This window comes from Chiloscyllium plagiosum, unplaced genomic scaffold (assembly GCF_037043375.1).
Source record: "Chiloscyllium plagiosum isolate Xiang-an unplaced genomic scaffold, Cpla_swu_hap1 HiC_scaffold_35, whole genome shotgun sequence".
Classification (NCBI taxonomy): Eukaryota; Metazoa; Chordata; class Chondrichthyes; order Orectolobiformes; family Hemiscylliidae; genus Chiloscyllium; species Chiloscyllium plagiosum.
The window spans coordinates 10,915,776-10,934,305 of record NW_028270173.1 but is presented as its reverse complement, the minus strand read 5'-3'; the positions used below and the strand labels follow the sequence as shown (position 1 = coordinate 10,934,305).

Sequence of the window (18,530 nt, the reverse complement as noted above, 5' to 3'; positions counted from 1 at the left end):
GAGGGTGGACATGGATTCCAGACAGCAGGTCCAGAGTTTGACCGAGGAGGCAATCTGTCCCATTTGTCAGGATTTCTTCACCGATCCGGTTATACTGGAGTGTGAACACAACTTCTGCCGCTCCTGTATCACCCAGAGTTGGGAAAGGCAGGAGATAAACTCCTGCCCGGAATGTAGACAGGAGTTTCCGGATAGATCCCTCAGAGGAAACCGGGCCTTAGCGAATCTGGCCGAGAAAGCTCGAACATTAAATCTGAATCCACAAGAGAAGGAAAGTAAACATCACTGTGAGGAACATCAGGAAGAACTGAAGCTGTTTTGTGAAACTGACAAGAAATTGATCTGTGTGATTTGTAGAGATTCCGGGGAACACAAATCTCACAACCTCATCCAGATCACAGAAGCTGTTGGAATCTACAAGGTAAAAGGAAACACATTCCATCCCCTGATTATTTCATCACATTTTAATGGTCTAATACTATTATTTTCTGAATATCTCTCCCAATCCCAGGATCGGGTGAAATCTTCTTTGGAATCTCTCACAGGGAAGAAATCGGCGGCTCTAGAAATGGAGCAGCAGCAGAAACAGCAGATTTCCCAAATTCAGGTAAAATCTCCCTGAGCTCAGCTTCAAATTCTATTTGTTCATTTGTTGTATGTTTTTGCAGAAACATATTGTGTTTATATTTCCCCTGACAGGAGGAATCCAGCAGCCTGCAGACCCACATCAAATCCGAGTTCACTAAAATGCACCAGATGCTGACTGAGAAAGAGCAGAGTTTACTCCGAGATCTCAGGGAACAAGAGGAAAACATTCTCAAACCAATGGAGGAACATCTTCAAGAAATTCAAGGGAATTTAAAGTCTATTCAGGAGAAACTTTCAAAGTTGGAAAAACAGCTGGAACAAACAGACGGAGTGATATTTCTGAAGGTGAGGGATTATATTTCAGTGAAAGTGGATGACTGTGAACAGTCCCAACATGATGCAGACACCCATCCTCCCATTGCCCCCTGTCACTATCTCCCACCGCTCCTTTTTCCCTCATGGTGTTCTCTTCTTTCCTGTTCAATACATTGGTCGCAGTCACACTGTATGACAGGGGTTCCACATTCTCATCACTTGTTTGAGAAAGACTTTTCTCCTGAACTCCCCCCTTGGCTTTATTTGTGACTGGAGATGTTCACAGACTCATATTTTCAGATCCTTAGACGTTGAAGCATCTTCACTGAATCTATAGGATCGATCTCTTTCTTTATTATAGTTTAAAAATCCAAGTCAGATTGTTATTCCAGTAAAATATATTAATGTTTTCATCAATTCTTTGTAATTATTCAAATTTTTAATTTGTTTTTCTGGTTTCAATATCCTTTGTGTTACATCCTCTTACTAATCCATGTTTGTAACAATCAGAATTGGTAATTCTCAGCAGCTTGTAACAATGTGAGTGTAATTGTTGCTTTCTGGGTGTAGACAATCAGTCTCTGTCAACTCAGACTGGTGTTTTGTTTATTTCAGGAGCAAACATCTCGGAAGAGGAGGTAGGACATGAACTTTACTGAAACTCAGTGCAAGTTGGTGAAATTTCTAGGGAAAGTGTTTATGGTGAATTTCTAATCAATTAATGTTTAATATTTACAGGATTAGTGAAGAGTTTAATATGCTCTCGCTGACGGATGGTATCCTCTCCACTCAAACATTCTACAGCCTCTTCCCATTTCTTGTGTGGAAAGAAATGCAGGAAGCCACTCAACCTGGTAAAGCTCAGATAAGTTCCTCTTTTGCCACAAAAGATATTTTATAATTTAGATTTTTGTGCATGCAAATATTAAAGACTATAATGAGCAAAATTGTAGTCAACAAAAATCAAGTGAAAACTCTCCACTGGTTGGAGTCATACTGAGCACAAAGGAAAATGGTTGTGATTGTTCAAGATATTCTGAGTTCCAGGACATTTTTGCAGGAATTTTTCAAAGTAATGTCTCAGCCTCAGCATGTTCAGCTGATTCATGAACAGGGAGAAAGTGAGGATGGCAGACGCTGGAGATCAGAGTCAAAACATGTGGTGCTGGAAAAGCACAGCCATTCAGGCAGCATCCGAGGAGTAGGAGAGTTGATGTTTTGAGCATAAGCTCTTCATCTGTAATTCCTGATGAAGGCCTTATGCTTGAAACATTGATTTTCCTGCTCATCGGATGCTGCCTGACTGGTTGTGCTTTTCTAGCACCACACTCTTCAACTCTGCTTCATGAATAGACTCCGCTCCATCATACTTTCATGATGGAGGTGATGAGATATTCACTGATAATTGCACAATAATCAGCCACATTTCCATCTCCTCGATCCTGAAACATTCCATGTGTAAATGCAGTGAGGCAAGGACAATACCCAGGTGTCCAGGTTTGGGCTGACAATGGCAAGTAACATTAGTGCCACACAAGTGTTAGGCAATGGACATTTCCAACAAGAGAGTCTCTAACAACCGCCACTTGCTTTCAATGGTAATTCATCACTACATCTCCCACTCTCAGCATTCTGGAGGTTACCGTTGATCAGAAACTGAACACATCAGCCATATGCACATTACAGCTACATGAGCAGCCAACAAAATCACTTGCTGACCCCTAATGCCCGAGATCCATCTGCAAGGCACAGGTTTGTGTGTGACAGAGGACTCTTCACTTGCCTGGATTAGTGCAGCCCCAATAGTACTCAAGAAGCTCAACATAGTCCAGGAGAAAACAGGCTATTTGACTGGCATTCCATCCCTCACCTTAAATATTCATTCCCTGGACCAGCAACACACTTGCAAAAATGTGCACTGTTTATAAAACAGTATTATGGGAACTCACCAATACTCCTTAGACAGCAATTTCCAATACGGAATCTCGACCATCTAGAAGGGCAAGGACAGCAGATGGAATGGGAACACCACCACTTGCAAATTGTCTTCCAAGCCATAGACCATGCTGAATGGGCTTAAAGTGCTAGAAATTACCCCACCCCACTAACTGTGCAGTGGGTGTCCCTACACCACATGGACTACAATAGGTTAAATAGGAAGCGCCTGGACAATTAGGTTGGAACAATAAATGCTGGCCCAGACAGTGGTGCAATAATCTCCTGAATGTAAAGTGTAACCTTTAGCTGGTCAGCTATAACTGCCAGATCCCAGAACCTCACCAACACAGGAACTCTCAGATACTCTTCTGTCTCCACAATGTGAAAAAGGGAGGTTCATCTGAGTGTGATCATACTCCAATTTTCTCACAGATGACTCGAGACTCTGTTCTTAGTTTTAGTGGTTTTATTCATGCAAATATAGGGGAGAAGGCCATTCAGTTAGGTTGTTCAGTTAACAACCTCCCTGATTCAATGACAAAGAAAGGCTTTATACTTTATTCTTATCATAATGGACAACATTGATTATGTTATCAACTAGTTCACCTTGACAGCCATTCAATTGAGACATCGTTGAAACATTAAGAATCTGCACACACTGTTGATGCACTAATTACATGATCACTGACCAATCCCCTCCATATTCACACTGACCAGTTGTAGCCTCAAGAATTTACTGATATCATCAGTTTGAACACTCTTGTGACATCTCCTAGGGTCAGCTGACACTGTCCCGTTGTACCAGACAGCTCCCTGTTAAACCCATCAATACTTAATAATCTTCATCAAATGGAAACCTCACCCTTCCCAGCTGAATTGTTCTGAGGAAGGGTCACTTGATCCAAAATGTTCACTCTGATTTCTCTTCACAGATACTGTCAGACCTACTTACCTTTTCCAGCAATTTCTGTTTTTATTTCTGATTTCCATCATCTGCAATTCTTTCAGTTTTTATTCAGTCTTGAGGGGGATTTTGATGGCCCTGCAGCACATGAATAACCACCTTCACATGTGGCCCCATGTTGACTGTTATTTGTTTCCATGAACCAGATGGAAATGACTGGACATTAATATCTTGACCAGTATTTTCTCGTCAATATTGCTGAAGAAATGAGTGGATCCATTCATTATAATGAAGCCACTACTTTTCCAAATTAAAGCGTTGCAGTTTCTGGAAATCTGAAAAAAAAGCAAACAATAATCATCAAATACTTGACAGATCATTCTTTATCTTTGGAGAAAATAAACATTTCAATCAAACTGAAGTGGAGTTGAAGACCTTAAGATAGAGGAGTAATTCAGGCCAATGAGGCCCCATTGCCATTCAATGCATTCATGGCTGAGTTGATAATCCTCAACTCCACTTTCCATCTGTTCCGACCTGTATTATACTTAATGACCCATCCTCAATAGTGCTCTATAGTAAAGTTCCCACAGATTAATATTCTCTAAGTGAAGTAAATTCCTCCTCATCCCTGTCTTAAATGTGCAGCTCCTTATTCCGAGATTATGCCCTGAAGTCCAAGACTGTCCCACAATGGGATCCATTCATTCCGTATTTACCCCGTCAAGTCCCCCAAAAATCTTGCATGTTCAATGATTATGAGTCTCATTCCTCTATATTTCCAACAAATGTAGGGAGTAAGACCCCTCAAAGATCAGCAAGACAGCCTATGTGTTGAACCACAGGAGATTGGGGAGATATTAAACGAATATTTTGCATCAGTCTTAACTGTGCAAAAGGACATGGAAGATATAGAATGTGGGGAAATAGATGGTGACATATTGAAAAAATGTCCATATTACAGAGGAGGAGGTGCTGGTTGTCTTTAAACACATAAAGGTGGAGATTGAGACTTTTGAGGAAGTAACATAGAGAATTGATGAGGGCATAGCAGTGAATGTGATCTAACTGGACTTCAGTAAGGTGTTCGACAAGGCTCCTCATGGTAGACTAGCTAGCAAGGTTCAGTCATGTGGAATACAGGGAGAACCAACTATTTAGATACAGAACTGGCTTGGAAATAGAAGACAGAGGGTGGTGTGGAGGGTTGCTATTCAGACTGGAGGCCTGTGACCAATGGAATACCACAAGGATCGGTGCTGGTTCCACTGCTTATAGTCATTTATATAAATGATTTGAATGTGAACATATAGGAGATATAGTTAGTAAGTTTGCAGATGACACCAAAATTGAAGGTACAGTGGTCAGCAAAGAAGGTTACCTCAGAGTACAATGAGATCTTGATCAGATGGGCCAATGGACCGAGGAGTGGCAGATGGAGTTTAATTTAAATGTCAGGTGATGCATTTTGGAGGGACAAACCAGAGCAGGACTTATACACTTAATGGTAAGGTCCTAGGGAGTTTTGCTGATCAAAGAGACCTTGGATTGCGGGTTCATTGGGGATCTGGGGTGGAGAGTGCTTTACATGGCGATCCTGTGTAGCCAAGACTGAGCAAGTTTACCGGATACCAGACCACAGGCCTGTTCTGTGGCCTGGAGGAGGCGATCTTTCACATTTATGTTGAGTGTGTCTGCTTTTAGCCCCTTTTTAGTGTTTTGAAGGGGCTGCTGTTAAAGTTTTGGTTGCACTTCAGCCCCACACTCCTGATTTACGGATACCTGGTGAGGGGAGGGGCAGACAAGTCTATGAGTATTCTCATGGCTTTGCTCCTGAGCCTGGCCAAGGTGGTCATTAACAGGCCCAGGCAGCGGGACGAAGAGGGCCTTGTTGTTCCTGATGGTCTGCCCCTCTTTTGCGCTTATATATGTGCTCAGGTGTCCCTGGAGAGGGAGCACGTGATGCTCACTGGCATGGTCAAGACCTTTCAAGACCGCTGAGCACTACGGGGGCTGGAATACAGTGTCGGATTGGATAATGATATCCTGATTGAGTTAATTGCCTCCGTCATATAAGTTTCCGTTTTACCTTTTGAGTTTGTGTTTGTTTTTGGTTTGGTTCCCCAGGAAGAGGGCTCTCTCATTTCCCCTTTGTTCTGGTTTTGGAACCCATGGAAGAGCCAAGGGGGCTTCTATTTTAGTCCAGGAATGTCCCTGACTCAGATGTGCTCAATAGGGGAATTTTATCTTCAGGTGAAATGAGCTGGGGAACTTTCTCTGGATTTTAAACCCTTGAGGTCCCTGTCTCAGGCATGTTTGATGGGGACAGAGCAAAGGGGATTTATTTATTTAGTTGGGTATTTGTTTTCTTTGATTTTGCTTGAGTTTATTTTTACGTATCCCCCACGCTTCCTTCCCAAAAGAGGTTGGTGGGGACGGAGTCAAGGCACAGGCATTTTATTTGCTTGTTAATTGGTTTTTGTTTTTCCCCAGAGTAATAGCATATTTATTGCTGTTGAACAGAGACAAGGCAGCTTTACCTTTTATTTCAGATGAGCAGAGTATGGCTTTGCTCCGTGTTTCACCCAGTGCTGTCCGTGTCCCGGAGTGTCTGATGGGGGCAGTATTGGGGAGTCTTGGTTTTTGTTCTGTACATACCTTTCATTTAAAAGGTGGAAGGTTGCTTTTCAGGCTGGAGATCTGTGACCAGCGGTGTGCCGCAAGAATCAGTGCTGGATCCCCTGCTTTTCATTATTTGGAGAAATGATTTGGATGGGAACATAAGAGGTATGGTTAGTAAGTTTACAGGTGACGTCAAAATTGGAGACGTAGTGAACAGTGAAAAAAGGTTACAACAGCGTACAACATGGGCCGAGGAGTGGCCGACGGAGTTTAATCCAGATAAATAAGAGTGCTATATTCTGGCAAGGTCCTGGGGAGTATTACTGAACAAACAGACCATGGAGTGCAGATTCACTATTCCTTGAAAGTGGAGTCGCAGGTAGACGGGGTAGGGAAGAAGGCGTTTAGTACACTTGCCTTCAATGCTCAGTGCTTTGAGTAAAGGGGTTAAATGGACATGCTATGGTGTACAAGCCACTTTTGGAATACTGCGTTCAATTCTGGTTTCCCTGCTGTAGGAAAGACATTATTAAACTTCAAAGGTTTCAGAAAAGATTTACAAGGATGTTGCCAGAGTTTGAGGGTTTGAAGTACAGGGAGAGGCTGAATAAGCTGGGGCTATTTTCCCTGGAGCATCAGAGGATGAGGGGGTGACCTTAGAAAGGTTTATAAAATCATGAGATGCACGGATAGGGTAAATAATCAAGGCTTTTCCCTAGGGTAGGGGAGTCCAAAATGAGAGGGCATAAGTGTAAATTGAGAGAGGAATGATTTAAAAGGCATTTAAGAGGCAGTCTTTTAACATACAGGGGTGACTGTGTCTGGAATGCGCTGCCAGAGGAAGTGGTGGAGGCTGGTACAATTACAGCATTTAAAAGGCATTTGCAGTAAATGGGTATATGGATAGGAAGGGTTTAGAGGGATATGGGCCAAATGCTGACAATGGAATCAGATTAATTGAGGATATCTGATTAGCAGATGTTTGTTTCTGTGCTGTAAACTCTATGACGAAATTCTTCAGTCTATGTATTATTTCTGTTTTTAGAGGGGAAGGGAGTTTGTGAGTGTGAAAATGAGTTCTTCACTTATTTTTTAACACACAGGAAGGAAAGAAATTCAAAAGCTGACAACTCAAAGCAATGTCCATGTGAAAATCCCATGTGAACATGGTACATCAGAAACAGGAGCAGGAGTGACCCCGAGAGCTTGCCCTGTCATTCATAAAGATGGCGGCTGATCTGATTGTGACCTTAACTCCATTTTCCTGCCTGACTCCCACAACGTTCAACTCCCTCATTGATCCAAAACCTGTTTACCTCAGCTTCCAATATATTCAATGAACTGGGCTCCACTGCTCTCAAGGGGAGAGAATTCCAAAGATTAATGATCCCGAGACACAAAATCCCTCCCCATCTCCATGTTAATTGGCAGGGCCCTTATTTTGAAACTCTATCCCTGGTTCCAGGTTCCCCCACGATGGGAAACAGCCTCTCAATGTCTACTCTGTCAACACCGTCACCATCTTATACATTTCAATAAGAACCTCTCGTTCCGCTAAACTCCAATGAGTACAGCCCCCAGCCTGAAACCTTTCATCACAAGGGAACTGCTTCATCCCAGGAACCGACCAAGTGAACATTCTCTGACCTGTCTCCACTGTTTCAATAAAGCTATTTCTCAATGGCCCCAACCTCAGTCTAACCAGGGCCAGCTGAATTCCTTTTAATGACATTGGATTTCAGGAGATTTAATTGGTATTTTGAGATCAGATTCAGCATTTCCGCTTCCAATTTTGTGAAAACCCATCTCACTCCCCCATGATATTGGAAAATAATGAATGACAGTGGGACTCCCACAAACAGGAGCTTGTTCTCACTGAGGCAGCTGGAGCTATATCCCATTGGGTGTAAACTGAGAGAGAAATACTGCACCAGGCTGGAATAACACAAAAGCAGTGGATTTAGAAATGTTTTGAGACACGAAAGACTTGAATTTGAATAATTTATGCTTTAAAAATTTGCAGGTTTTTGGGATCACCCTCAAGATCCACATTTATTACCCACCTCAAACTGCACTTCACAATATGATGCTGTCCCACATTCATGTGCTCAATGCATACATCCCTCCCACGCACCACCACGCCCCACCACACACACTAAACCTCACACCTAAAGCTCACATAAACACAATCGCTGCCCCCCCGACACACACACCCACAATCCCCAGCATTTACTCACTCCCACATCCTCACCTCATACCTGTGTTCCACTCTGTTTCCCCCTGCCCAACATCCCCACCTCCCCACATACATTCCCCACTCCCACACATATCCCTCATTCTAACACACACAAATACCCCCTGCAGTGCACATACAGACATGTCTACATCCCTCATCACACCCACCACTCGCAACACTCAACCCCCCCTACACACACCCATATCCCCCATTCACCCACACATTTCCACCCCCAAACACATACACCAGCAGCCTCTCCCCCAAACACAGCCTGCCCTCCAAACACAATGCAGCAGAGCGACACCCCCGCATTCATTCATACATCTCCACCACACTCACACATTCCCATCCCCCACACAGACATTCCCCTCCCCCATATACACATCCCTGACCATGCTACAAACATACCTCCCACATGAACACACCCCTCCCCCAGACTCACACACCACTCCTCCCAACACACATTCCCCTCTGCTCCCACACACTCTCCCCCACTTACACATCCCCCTCAACCACATATACATCCTCCTACCCCCAAACACATCTCCCCACGTACACTTCCCCTACCCCGACACACACGTCCCACTTCCCCACACACTCTCATCCCCTCCACCCCACAAACACACTGTACCCTCACATGTATCCCACGCATCATTCTGCCCCCACACACACATCCCTTCCCCCAACAGATACACGTTCTTCCCTCACACACATACACATTCCACACCCCCCACATCCCTACACCCATCCCAAACCGAGACACCCTCCACCGCTCACATATTCCCCCCACACACACCCTCCTGCCCACACAGAACCCTCCCCATCCCACAACAACCACGCCCCTCCCCAACATCCCCACACACATATACATTCCCCCATTGTGCGTACACATCCCCCTCCCCACAGACACACATCCGACACACACATTCCCCTCCCCCACACCCCCTTATCCAATATACACACCCCTCCATACACATGTCCCACTCTCCCTCACACACATTCCCCTTCTCTACACACACAACCCTCCCCAATCCGACACATACATCCCCCTCCCCTGCACAATCCCTCCTCTCACTCTCTCACACACACATACACATTCCCCTCCACACACACATATCCCCTCCCCACACACACATCCCCCTCCCCCACACACATATTCCCCCCCCGACACATCCCCCTCCCCCACACAGGTAAACATTTCCCTCCTACACAACCACATCCCGCCCCAAGTATATATATACACATACACACACACACAAAAGCACGCGCACGGGTGCACAAACACACACACATACACATTCCCCCCCGCACACACACCGTCCACTAACACCCTCCCACACAGATTTCCCCTTCACACACACATGTCCCCCAACACACATCCTTCACATTATCACATCACCGTTTATGTACTTCCTCCCTGCACACCCCCCCCCACACAAATTCTGCCCACACACTTGCTCCTTCAAAGACATGCCCAATCACCAAACCCACATTCCCACCTTCCCAAATATATACAGATATACTCCTCCCACATAACCACAACAACCTACACATATCCCCCTTCCACACACACAGACACAGACTCACACACATTATTCCCCCCCACACACCCACATCCCCTCTCAAAACACATTCCCCCCTCCACACACCATCCCACACACACACCCTCCCCACACACACAAACACACACACACAAAACATACCCCCAAAACACACACTCACTTCCCCTTCCTCCCACACTCAGGCCCCCCTCCCTACATACACACACACACACACATCCCGTCCCCACAATGCGCACATCCCCTCCCCCACACACAGACCCCTCTCAGCCCCACAAAGACACATGACCCCCTTCAGCCAAGACACACATCCCCCTCCATCCCACACATACAGCTCCCTGCACCTCATACATACACACTCCATCTCCTGCAGACACATTCCCCTGCCCCCACATACACACCCCCCACACACATACACTCTCACACATATCCTCCCCACCCACAAACATTCCCTACCACCACACACGCAGCCCATACACACAAACCCCACACATACAAGTTCTCCCCACACCACTCTCCCCACCAACACAAATACACCCTCCCAGTCCCCACAAACATCCCTCCCCAAATCTACACAAACATTCCCTGACCCCCCACACACTCCTCTCCCCCACAGACAGGCTCCCCTACACACACATGAGAAAGTGAGGACTGCTGATGCTGGAGATCAGAGTCAAGAGTGTGGCGTTGGAAAAGCACAGCAGGTCAGGCAGCATCCTAGGAGCAGGAGAATCGATGTTTCGGGCATAAGCCCATCATTAGGAATGGATGAACGGCTTATAATTCGTGATGAAGGGCTTATGCCCAAAACATTGATTCTCCTGCTCTTAGGATGCTGCCTGATCTGCTGCGCTTTTCCAGCACCACACTCTCCCCCACACACATCCTCCTCCCTACCCACATACACATGCATGAACATCTCCCCCCACCCCCGCAGATGCATACATTCTCTCATACACAATTCCTGAACTCCCCTCCCCACCCACCCAAACCACCTAGCCACAGACCCAGGGACTGTCTCTAATGCTTTGTGTTTTTCTCCCAGTCTCTGTGACCCTGGATGTGGAAACAGTGAATCCCCAGCTCGAGGTGTCTGAGGATCTGAAGGGTTTGAGATTGACCCGGAGCCGAAGGAGTCTCCCTGACACCAAGAAGAGGTTTACAAACTGTCTCTGTGCCCTGGGATCAGAGGGATTCACATCGGGGAGACATTACTGGGAGGTGGAGGTGGTGAATTGGGGCTGGAGTCTGGGAGTAGCCTCAGAGTCTGTGGAGAGGAAGAGAGGCGTCAGTCTGATCCCGGAGAATGGATTCTGGACCATGGGGCGGGATGGGGATCAGTTTTATATAAACTCTTCTCCTCGATCCCCTCTCCCTATCGATCAGTTCCCCAGGAACGTGGGAGTTTATCTCAGTTATGAATCTGGGGCAGTTTCATTTTACAACGCAGACACCAAGTCCCATCTCCACACCTTCACTGGGAATAAATTCACTGGGAAACTTTATCCTTTCTTCTGGACTTGGGATAAAAACCAGTTTCTGAGAATCTGTTGTTAAAGGGGCGGGACCTCCCTGACATCACATTGACCACCTCCCTGGAAGTAGAACATAGAACAGTACAGCACAGAACAGGCCCTTCAGCCCACGATGCTGTGCCGATCATTGATCCTCATGTAAGGTAAACCTAATGTACGAACCCTCAAATTTCTGTGACCATATGCATGTCCAGCAGTCTCTTAAATATCCCCAATGACCTCGCTTCCACAACTGCTGCTGACAACGCATTCCATGCTCTCACAACTCTCTGTGTAAAGAACTCACCTCTGACATCCCCTCTATACTTTCTTACAAACAGCTTAAAACTATGACCCCTCATGTTAACAATTTATGCCCTGGGAAAAAGTCTCTGGCTATCAACTCTATCTATGCCTCTCATTATCTTGTACACCTCAGTTAGGTCCCCTCTCTTTCTTCTTTGTTCCAATGAAAAAAGTCTGAGCTCAATCAACCTCTCTTCGTAAGATAAGCCCTCCATTCCAGGCAGCACTCTGGTAAACCTCCTCTGAACCCTCTCCAAAGTATCCACATCTTTCCTATAATAGGGCGACCAGAACAGGACACAGTATTCTAAGTGCGGTCTAACCAAAGTTTTATAGAGCTGCAACAAGATCTCACAGCTCTTAAACTCAATCCCCCTGTTAATGAAAGCCAAAACACCATATGCTTTCTTAACAACCCTGTCCACTTGGGCGGCACTTTTAAAGGATCTATGGACCTGCACACCAAGATCCCTCTGTTCCTCCACACTGCCAAGAATCCTATCTTTAATCCTGTACTCAACTTTCAAATTCGACCTTCCAAAATGCATCACTTCGCATTTATCCAGGTTGAACTCATCTGCCACCTCTCAGCAATCTCTGCATCCTGTCAATGTCACGCTGCAGCCTACAACAGCCCTCTATACTGTCAACGACACCTCCAACCTTTGTGTCGTCTGCAAACTTGCTAGCCCATCTTTCAATCTCCTCGTCCAAGTCATTAATAAGAATTACAAAGAGTAGAGGCCCAAGAACAGAGCCCTGTGGAACACGACTCACCACTGACTTCCAGGCAGAATACTTTCTTTCCACTACCACTTGCTGTCTTCTGTTGACCAGCCAATTCTGTATCCAGGCAGCTAAATTTCACTGTATCCCATTCCTCCTGACCTTCTGAACGAGCCTACCATGGGGAACCTTATCAAATGCCTTGCTGAAGTCCATAAACACCACATCTACTGCTCGACTCTCATCAACTTGTCTAGTAACATCCTCAAAGAACTCAATAAGATTTGTGAGGCATGACCTGCCCCTCACAAAGCCGTGCTGACTGCATTTAATCAAGCCATGCTCTTCGAGATGGTCATAAACCCTATTCCTCAGAATCCATTCTAACACCTTGCAGACGACAGACGTGAGACTGACTGGTCTGTAATTGCCAGGGATTTCCTGGTGTTAGGGTTTTAGTCAGAGATTAGGGTCAGAAACCTCCATTGACAACAGGATGTCACGAAACAGAGTCATAGAGGTTTTTAGCACAGAAAGAAACCCTTCAGTCCACCTCATCCATGCCAAACAGATATCCTAAATTAGTCCAGTTTCATTGGCCAGCATTTGGCCCACATCCCACAAAGCCCTTCCTATTAATATACCCACCCAAATGCCTTTAAATATTGTCATTGCACCAGCCTCCGACATTTCCTCTGGCAGCTTCTTTCGAACATGCAACACCCTCTGCTTGAAAAAGTTGCCCCTTCGGTCCCTTTTAAATTTTTCCCCTCTTACTCTAAACCTACGTCCTCTAGTTCTGGACTCTGTACCCCAGGAAAAAGATCTTATTCATTTACCCTATCCATGCCCCTCACGATTTTGTTAACCTCTATAAGGTCTCTCTTAGTCTTCAATGCTCAGGGAAAACAGCCCCAGCCTATAGCTCAAAGCCTCCAACCTGGCCAACAAGTTTGTAAATCATTTCTGAACCCTTTCAAGTTGCACAACATCCTTCCTATAGGATGGGAGACCTGAATTGCACACAATATTCCAAAAGTGGCCGAACCAATGTCCTCTACTGCTGCAACATGAGCTCCCAATGTACTGGCCAATAATGGAAAACATATCAAGCACTTTCTTCACTATCCTATCTACCTGCAACTCCACTTCCAAGGAACCATGAACCTGTACTTCAAGGTCTCTTTGTTCAGCAACACTCCCCAGGACCTTACCATTAAGTGTATAAGACCTACCCTAATTTGCTTTTCCAAAATGCAGCACCTCGCATGTATCTAAATTAAACTCCATTCCTTGGCCCATTGGCCCATCTGATTAAGAGCCCATCACACTCTGAGGTAACCTTCTTCACTGTCAACTGACCCTTCAATTTTGGTGACATCTGCAAACTTGTGAACTGTACCTCCTGTGTTCACACTTAAACAATTATATAAATGATGAAAAGCAGTGGACCCAGCATCAAACCTTGCGGCACACCACTGGCTACCGACCTCTAATCCCTGCAGTCAATTGCTTCTGAAATATAATAATATAGGATGCTCCAAATCAAAATGTGTCTTTAAATTCTGAGATTATACTTTGTAACATCACAACCAAATCGTAAATAAATTAGATACAAATCCTGACCTGCGGAGGATTTTGTGATTTTATTTCTGATTTCCGGCATTCCCAGGATATTATTGTGTGACTGTACCATCAACTCGATATAATTATGACTGAGATTTTGGGCTGCAGTACCGTCCCTCGCCAACCGGTGGCGGTCCTGTACCGTGTGCCTGAAAAAGCTCCGAGGGTCATCGCTCTATTTGTAAATTCACTGAAAAGTGAAAGTTAATTTTTCAGGAAGGAGCTGTTGTTGTGAACATGTTTACTCTTTTCACGTCTGTTGAAGAAAGAAATGGAAAGACTTTGTAACAGAAACCTCCCGGGAATAGGGAAGGGGAGGGGTCAATGGGAGCCCCATGTGCCAGACTGTTGGAAGCCTGTGGAATTCTCTGTCATAAAGTGGGTGAGCCTAAAACATTGAATGATGTCAAGAAGATAGAGATGTCAGCCACAGAGATAGAAAAGTTCAAAGATTAGATTTGGGGATGCCGGTGTTGGACTGGGGTGTACAAAGTTAAAAATCACATAACACCAGGTTATAGTCCAACAGGTTTAATTGGAAGCACTAGCTTTCGGAGCGTCGCTCCTTCATCGGGTGGTCAACCACTGGATGAAGGAGTACTGCTCCAAAAGCTAGTGCCTCCAATTAAACCTGTTGGACTATAACCTGGTGTTTTGTGATTTTTAACTTCGAAGGTTAGAGTGTGGAACAGGAAGATAGCACAGTTAAGTACATCAATTAGTGAGTTTTGAGAAGATTTGTAGCTCCAGTTGAGGTCCTGGATGTAGGTTTGCTCGCTGAATTGGGAGGTTCATTTCTAGATGTTTAGTTACCCTATTAAGTAACATCTACAGTGGGCCTCCAGGTGAAGCACTGCTGCTGATGCCTGCTTTCTATTTATATGTTTGGGTTTCTTTTGGTTGGTGGTGTCACTTCCTGTGGTGATGTCATTTCCTGTTCTTTTTCTCAGGTGGTGGTACATGGGTTCTGACTCGATGTGTTTGTTGATAGAGTTCCAATTGGAATGCCATGCTTCTAGGAGTTGTCGTGCATGTCTGTGCTTGGCTTGTCCTAAGGTGGATGTGTTGTCCCCGTTGAAGTGGTGATACATACAGATTACAGGGGAACCTCGATTATCCAAACAAGACGGGCGGGCACCAGAGCAATAGGTCAACATGTAAAATGGCAGTAATGCTAAGTGGAAGAATGGACAGAGAGAGGTTCCTGAACATGGTAGGAAAGGTGGTCCACTGGAGATATTCTTGTTTTCATGTGAGGAGTATAAGGCAGGTGACCTTAGAGCTTGGATTAATACAAATACAAAATACTATGATGTTGTAGCTATTACAGAAACTAGGTTTGAGAGAGAGACAAGATTGGCAGGATTTCGATAGATGTCAAATGTCAGTATACCTTTCCTTTGATAAAAGGGCCAAACCTGTTCACAGCATTCCAGATGTGATCTGACTCATGCTTTTAAGCAAAAACTTCCTTGCTTTCACATTCTCTTGGCAATATTCCAATTGACTTCCCATTGAATTTGAATGTTAGCCTTTTTGTGATTCCTGCCCAAGGTCTCTGAAACCCCTGTGTGCTGTTGCTTTCTGCAGTCTATTTTTTTCCATTTAAGAATAATATTGAGCTCTTCTATTCTTTCTACCAAAGTGCATGACCTCACATTTTCCCACACTATATTCCCTGTGACAAGTTTTGCCTACTCACTGAACTTCCTCTATCCCTGTGCAAGTTTTTTATGTCAATCTCACCACTTGCTTTTCCACCTACTTGGCAACATTACATTAATTTTCCTCAGCCAAGTCATTGATATAGATTATTAGTTGTAGCCCATCAGTAATTCCTATGGTACTTCACTAATATCCATTTTGAAAATGTCCCTGTTATCCCAACCCTCTGATTTATTAGGCAAAAGTGAGGCCTGCAGATTCTGAAGATCAGAGTCAAGAGTTGTGGCACTGGAAAAGCACAGCAGGTCAAGCAACATCTGAAGAGCAGGGGAATCGACATTTAGGGCAAAAGCCCTTCAGTAGAAATGAGGCTGGGAGCTTGGGCATGGAGAGATAAATGGAAGGGGGTATGGGGCGGAAGGGCGGCGTGGGATATAGGTAAATTAATGTTACTTCTGCAATTATAATTGCTTATACAAAGTAAATGAACTCACACCAGTGTGTAATTGTTTCAGCCAAGAGCTGAGTCAACAAGAATGGAAACTATATGGAGAAATACATAATTGTTTTTTTGTATTAGCTAAAAATGTATGCAAGAAAGAAACGGGACTGCAAAACAATGGTAGATATTACAGGCGACTAGATAAGATGCTGTGAAGAGAGGCAGTTAAGCTAGATACGCCTGTACAAACAGTAGGTATAAATATCTGTTCCCCACTTTTACAGAAACACAGGAACAAACCCCAATTAAAAGAGTCTTAATGATAAGATGCTGTGAGGGGCGGCACAGATGGAGGGAGTAGATAATGGTAAGCAAAGGATATGCCTAACAATGACCTACAGCAGGATGAGGTCAAACGGCCTTGTGAGGCCAAAAATAAGCATTTTGTCACGGACAAGGCTGGATAAGGCAAGAGATAAACAGGAGTAATGGGTACCGGTCTTAGGGAAGTGGAGGATGTAAACGGGACGGGGGGGGGGGGGGGAAACAATGAAATTTAAAAAAATAGGAACCAAATTATATAAATATCGAGTATTCATTGAATTCGGTGTGTGAGTCCCTTGCCTTGTACAGAGAGACAGACAGTGGACTTCACACCCTCTTGCAAGAGTTAAATGAAGGACACTACTGATTCAGATTTTGTCTCGGACTGAAATTATTGAAGTGAGTGAGCTTTGTTTCTCACAGGCGGGAAGGAAGATGGACAGGTGGGACAGGTCATGAGGGCGGTGCTGAGCTGGAAGGTTGGAACTGGGATGAGGTGGGGGAAGGAGATGAGGAAACTGGTGAAATGCACATTGATGCCATGGGGTTGGAGGGTCCCGAGGCAAAAGATGAGGCGGTCTTCCTCCAGGTGTAGGATTTTAAGGGTGTAGCAATGAAGCATGCCCAGGACCTGCACGTCCTTGGCAGATTGGGAAGGGGAGTTGAAATGTTCGGCTACGGGATGGTGGAGTTGGTTGGTGCTGGTGTCTCAGAGATGTTCTCTGAAGTGTTCTGCAAGTAGGTGTCCTGGCTCCCCAGCGTAGAGGAGACTGCATTGGGAGCAACGGATATAGTGAATAACATGTGCAGGTGAAACTTTGATGGATGTGGAAGGGCTCTTTTGGGGCCTTGGACGGAGATGAGGGGGGAGGTGTGGACGCAAGCTTTGTAATTCCTACAGTGGCAGGGGAAGGTGCTGGGACGGGAGGGTGGATTGTTGGTGGCGGTGGGGAGGTAGACTTGGAGAGGTAATCGGGGAGGGAATGGTCTTTATGGAAAGTGGATGGGATGGGGAGAGAAATATATCTCTGGTGGTGGGGTCCATTTTTGGACAGCAGAAATGGCGGAGGATGATGTGATGTGTACGGAGGTTGGTGGGGTGGAAGGTGAGGACCGGGGAGGAGGGGGGGCGTGGAGTGGTTCTGTCCTTCTTGTTGTTGGAGGAGTGGGGTTCGAGTGCAGGGGTATGGGAAGTGAAATTCAGGTAGCTGTGGGAGTCGGTGGGTTTATAGAAAATGTCAGGTCCGATGCCTCCTCCATCACCACTCTCTTACCACCCAACGCCTGGAGGAAACATGCCTCATCTTCCACCTTGGGACCCTCCAACCCATGGCACCAATGTGGATTTCCTTATTTCTCCTCCTCCAACCTTATCCCAGTTCCAAACTTGCGCTCAGCACCGCCCTCAAGAACTGTCCTACCATTCCATCTTCCTTCCACCTATCCACTCCGCCCTCCCCTCTGACCTATCACCATTACCCCCACCTCCATCCACCAGTGCACTCTCAGTTACCTTCTCCCCAGCACCACCCCCTCCCATTTGTCTTTCCTCCTCTGATTTTCTAGTTTACCGATCGTCTATCCATTCTAATATACTATCTCTATCTGATGAAGCTGCTTAACCTGTGGCACCTTACAAAATACCTTCTCGCAATCCAAGTTTAATTCCATTATCTGCTTTCCCTTTATCTATCCTGCATATAATCGCCTCAAAAAATACGAGTAAGCTTGTCAGGCATAATTTCCCCTTCATGAAATCAAGCTG

At 45.3% G+C, this 18,530-nt stretch overlaps 1 protein-coding gene across 1 annotated transcript; it reads left to right on the top strand.

The window, feature by feature from the left end:
* Window positions 1-8: 8 nt before the first annotated feature.
* LOC122541448 (zinc-binding protein A33-like) lies at window positions 9-14,333 on the top strand. Its single transcript, XM_087979227.1, has 6 exons — window positions 9-421; window positions 512-607; window positions 700-933; window positions 1,519-1,541; window positions 1,642-1,757; window positions 11,208-14,333. Exons 1-6 carry the CDS (start codon window positions 11-13, stop codon window positions 11,717-11,719), a joined length of 1,392 nt encoding a protein of 463 aa, XP_087835353.1. The 5' UTR covers window positions 9-10; the 3' UTR covers window positions 11,720-14,333.
* The last annotated feature ends 4,197 nt before the right edge of the window (window positions 14,334-18,530 follow it).

Coding starts and splice junctions, on each gene's coding strand:
- LOC122541448 (XM_087979227.1), top strand. CDS start 11: ATGGATTCCAGACAGCAGGTCCAGAGTTTGACCGAGGAGGCAATCTGT. Junction 422..511: donor AAGCTGTTGGAATCTACAAG/GTAAAAGGAAAC, acceptor TCCCAATCCCAG/GATCGGGTGAAATCTTCTTT. Junction 934..1,518: donor ACGGAGTGATATTTCTGAAG/GTGAGGGATTAT, acceptor TGTTTATTTCAG/GAGCAAACATCTCGGAAGAG.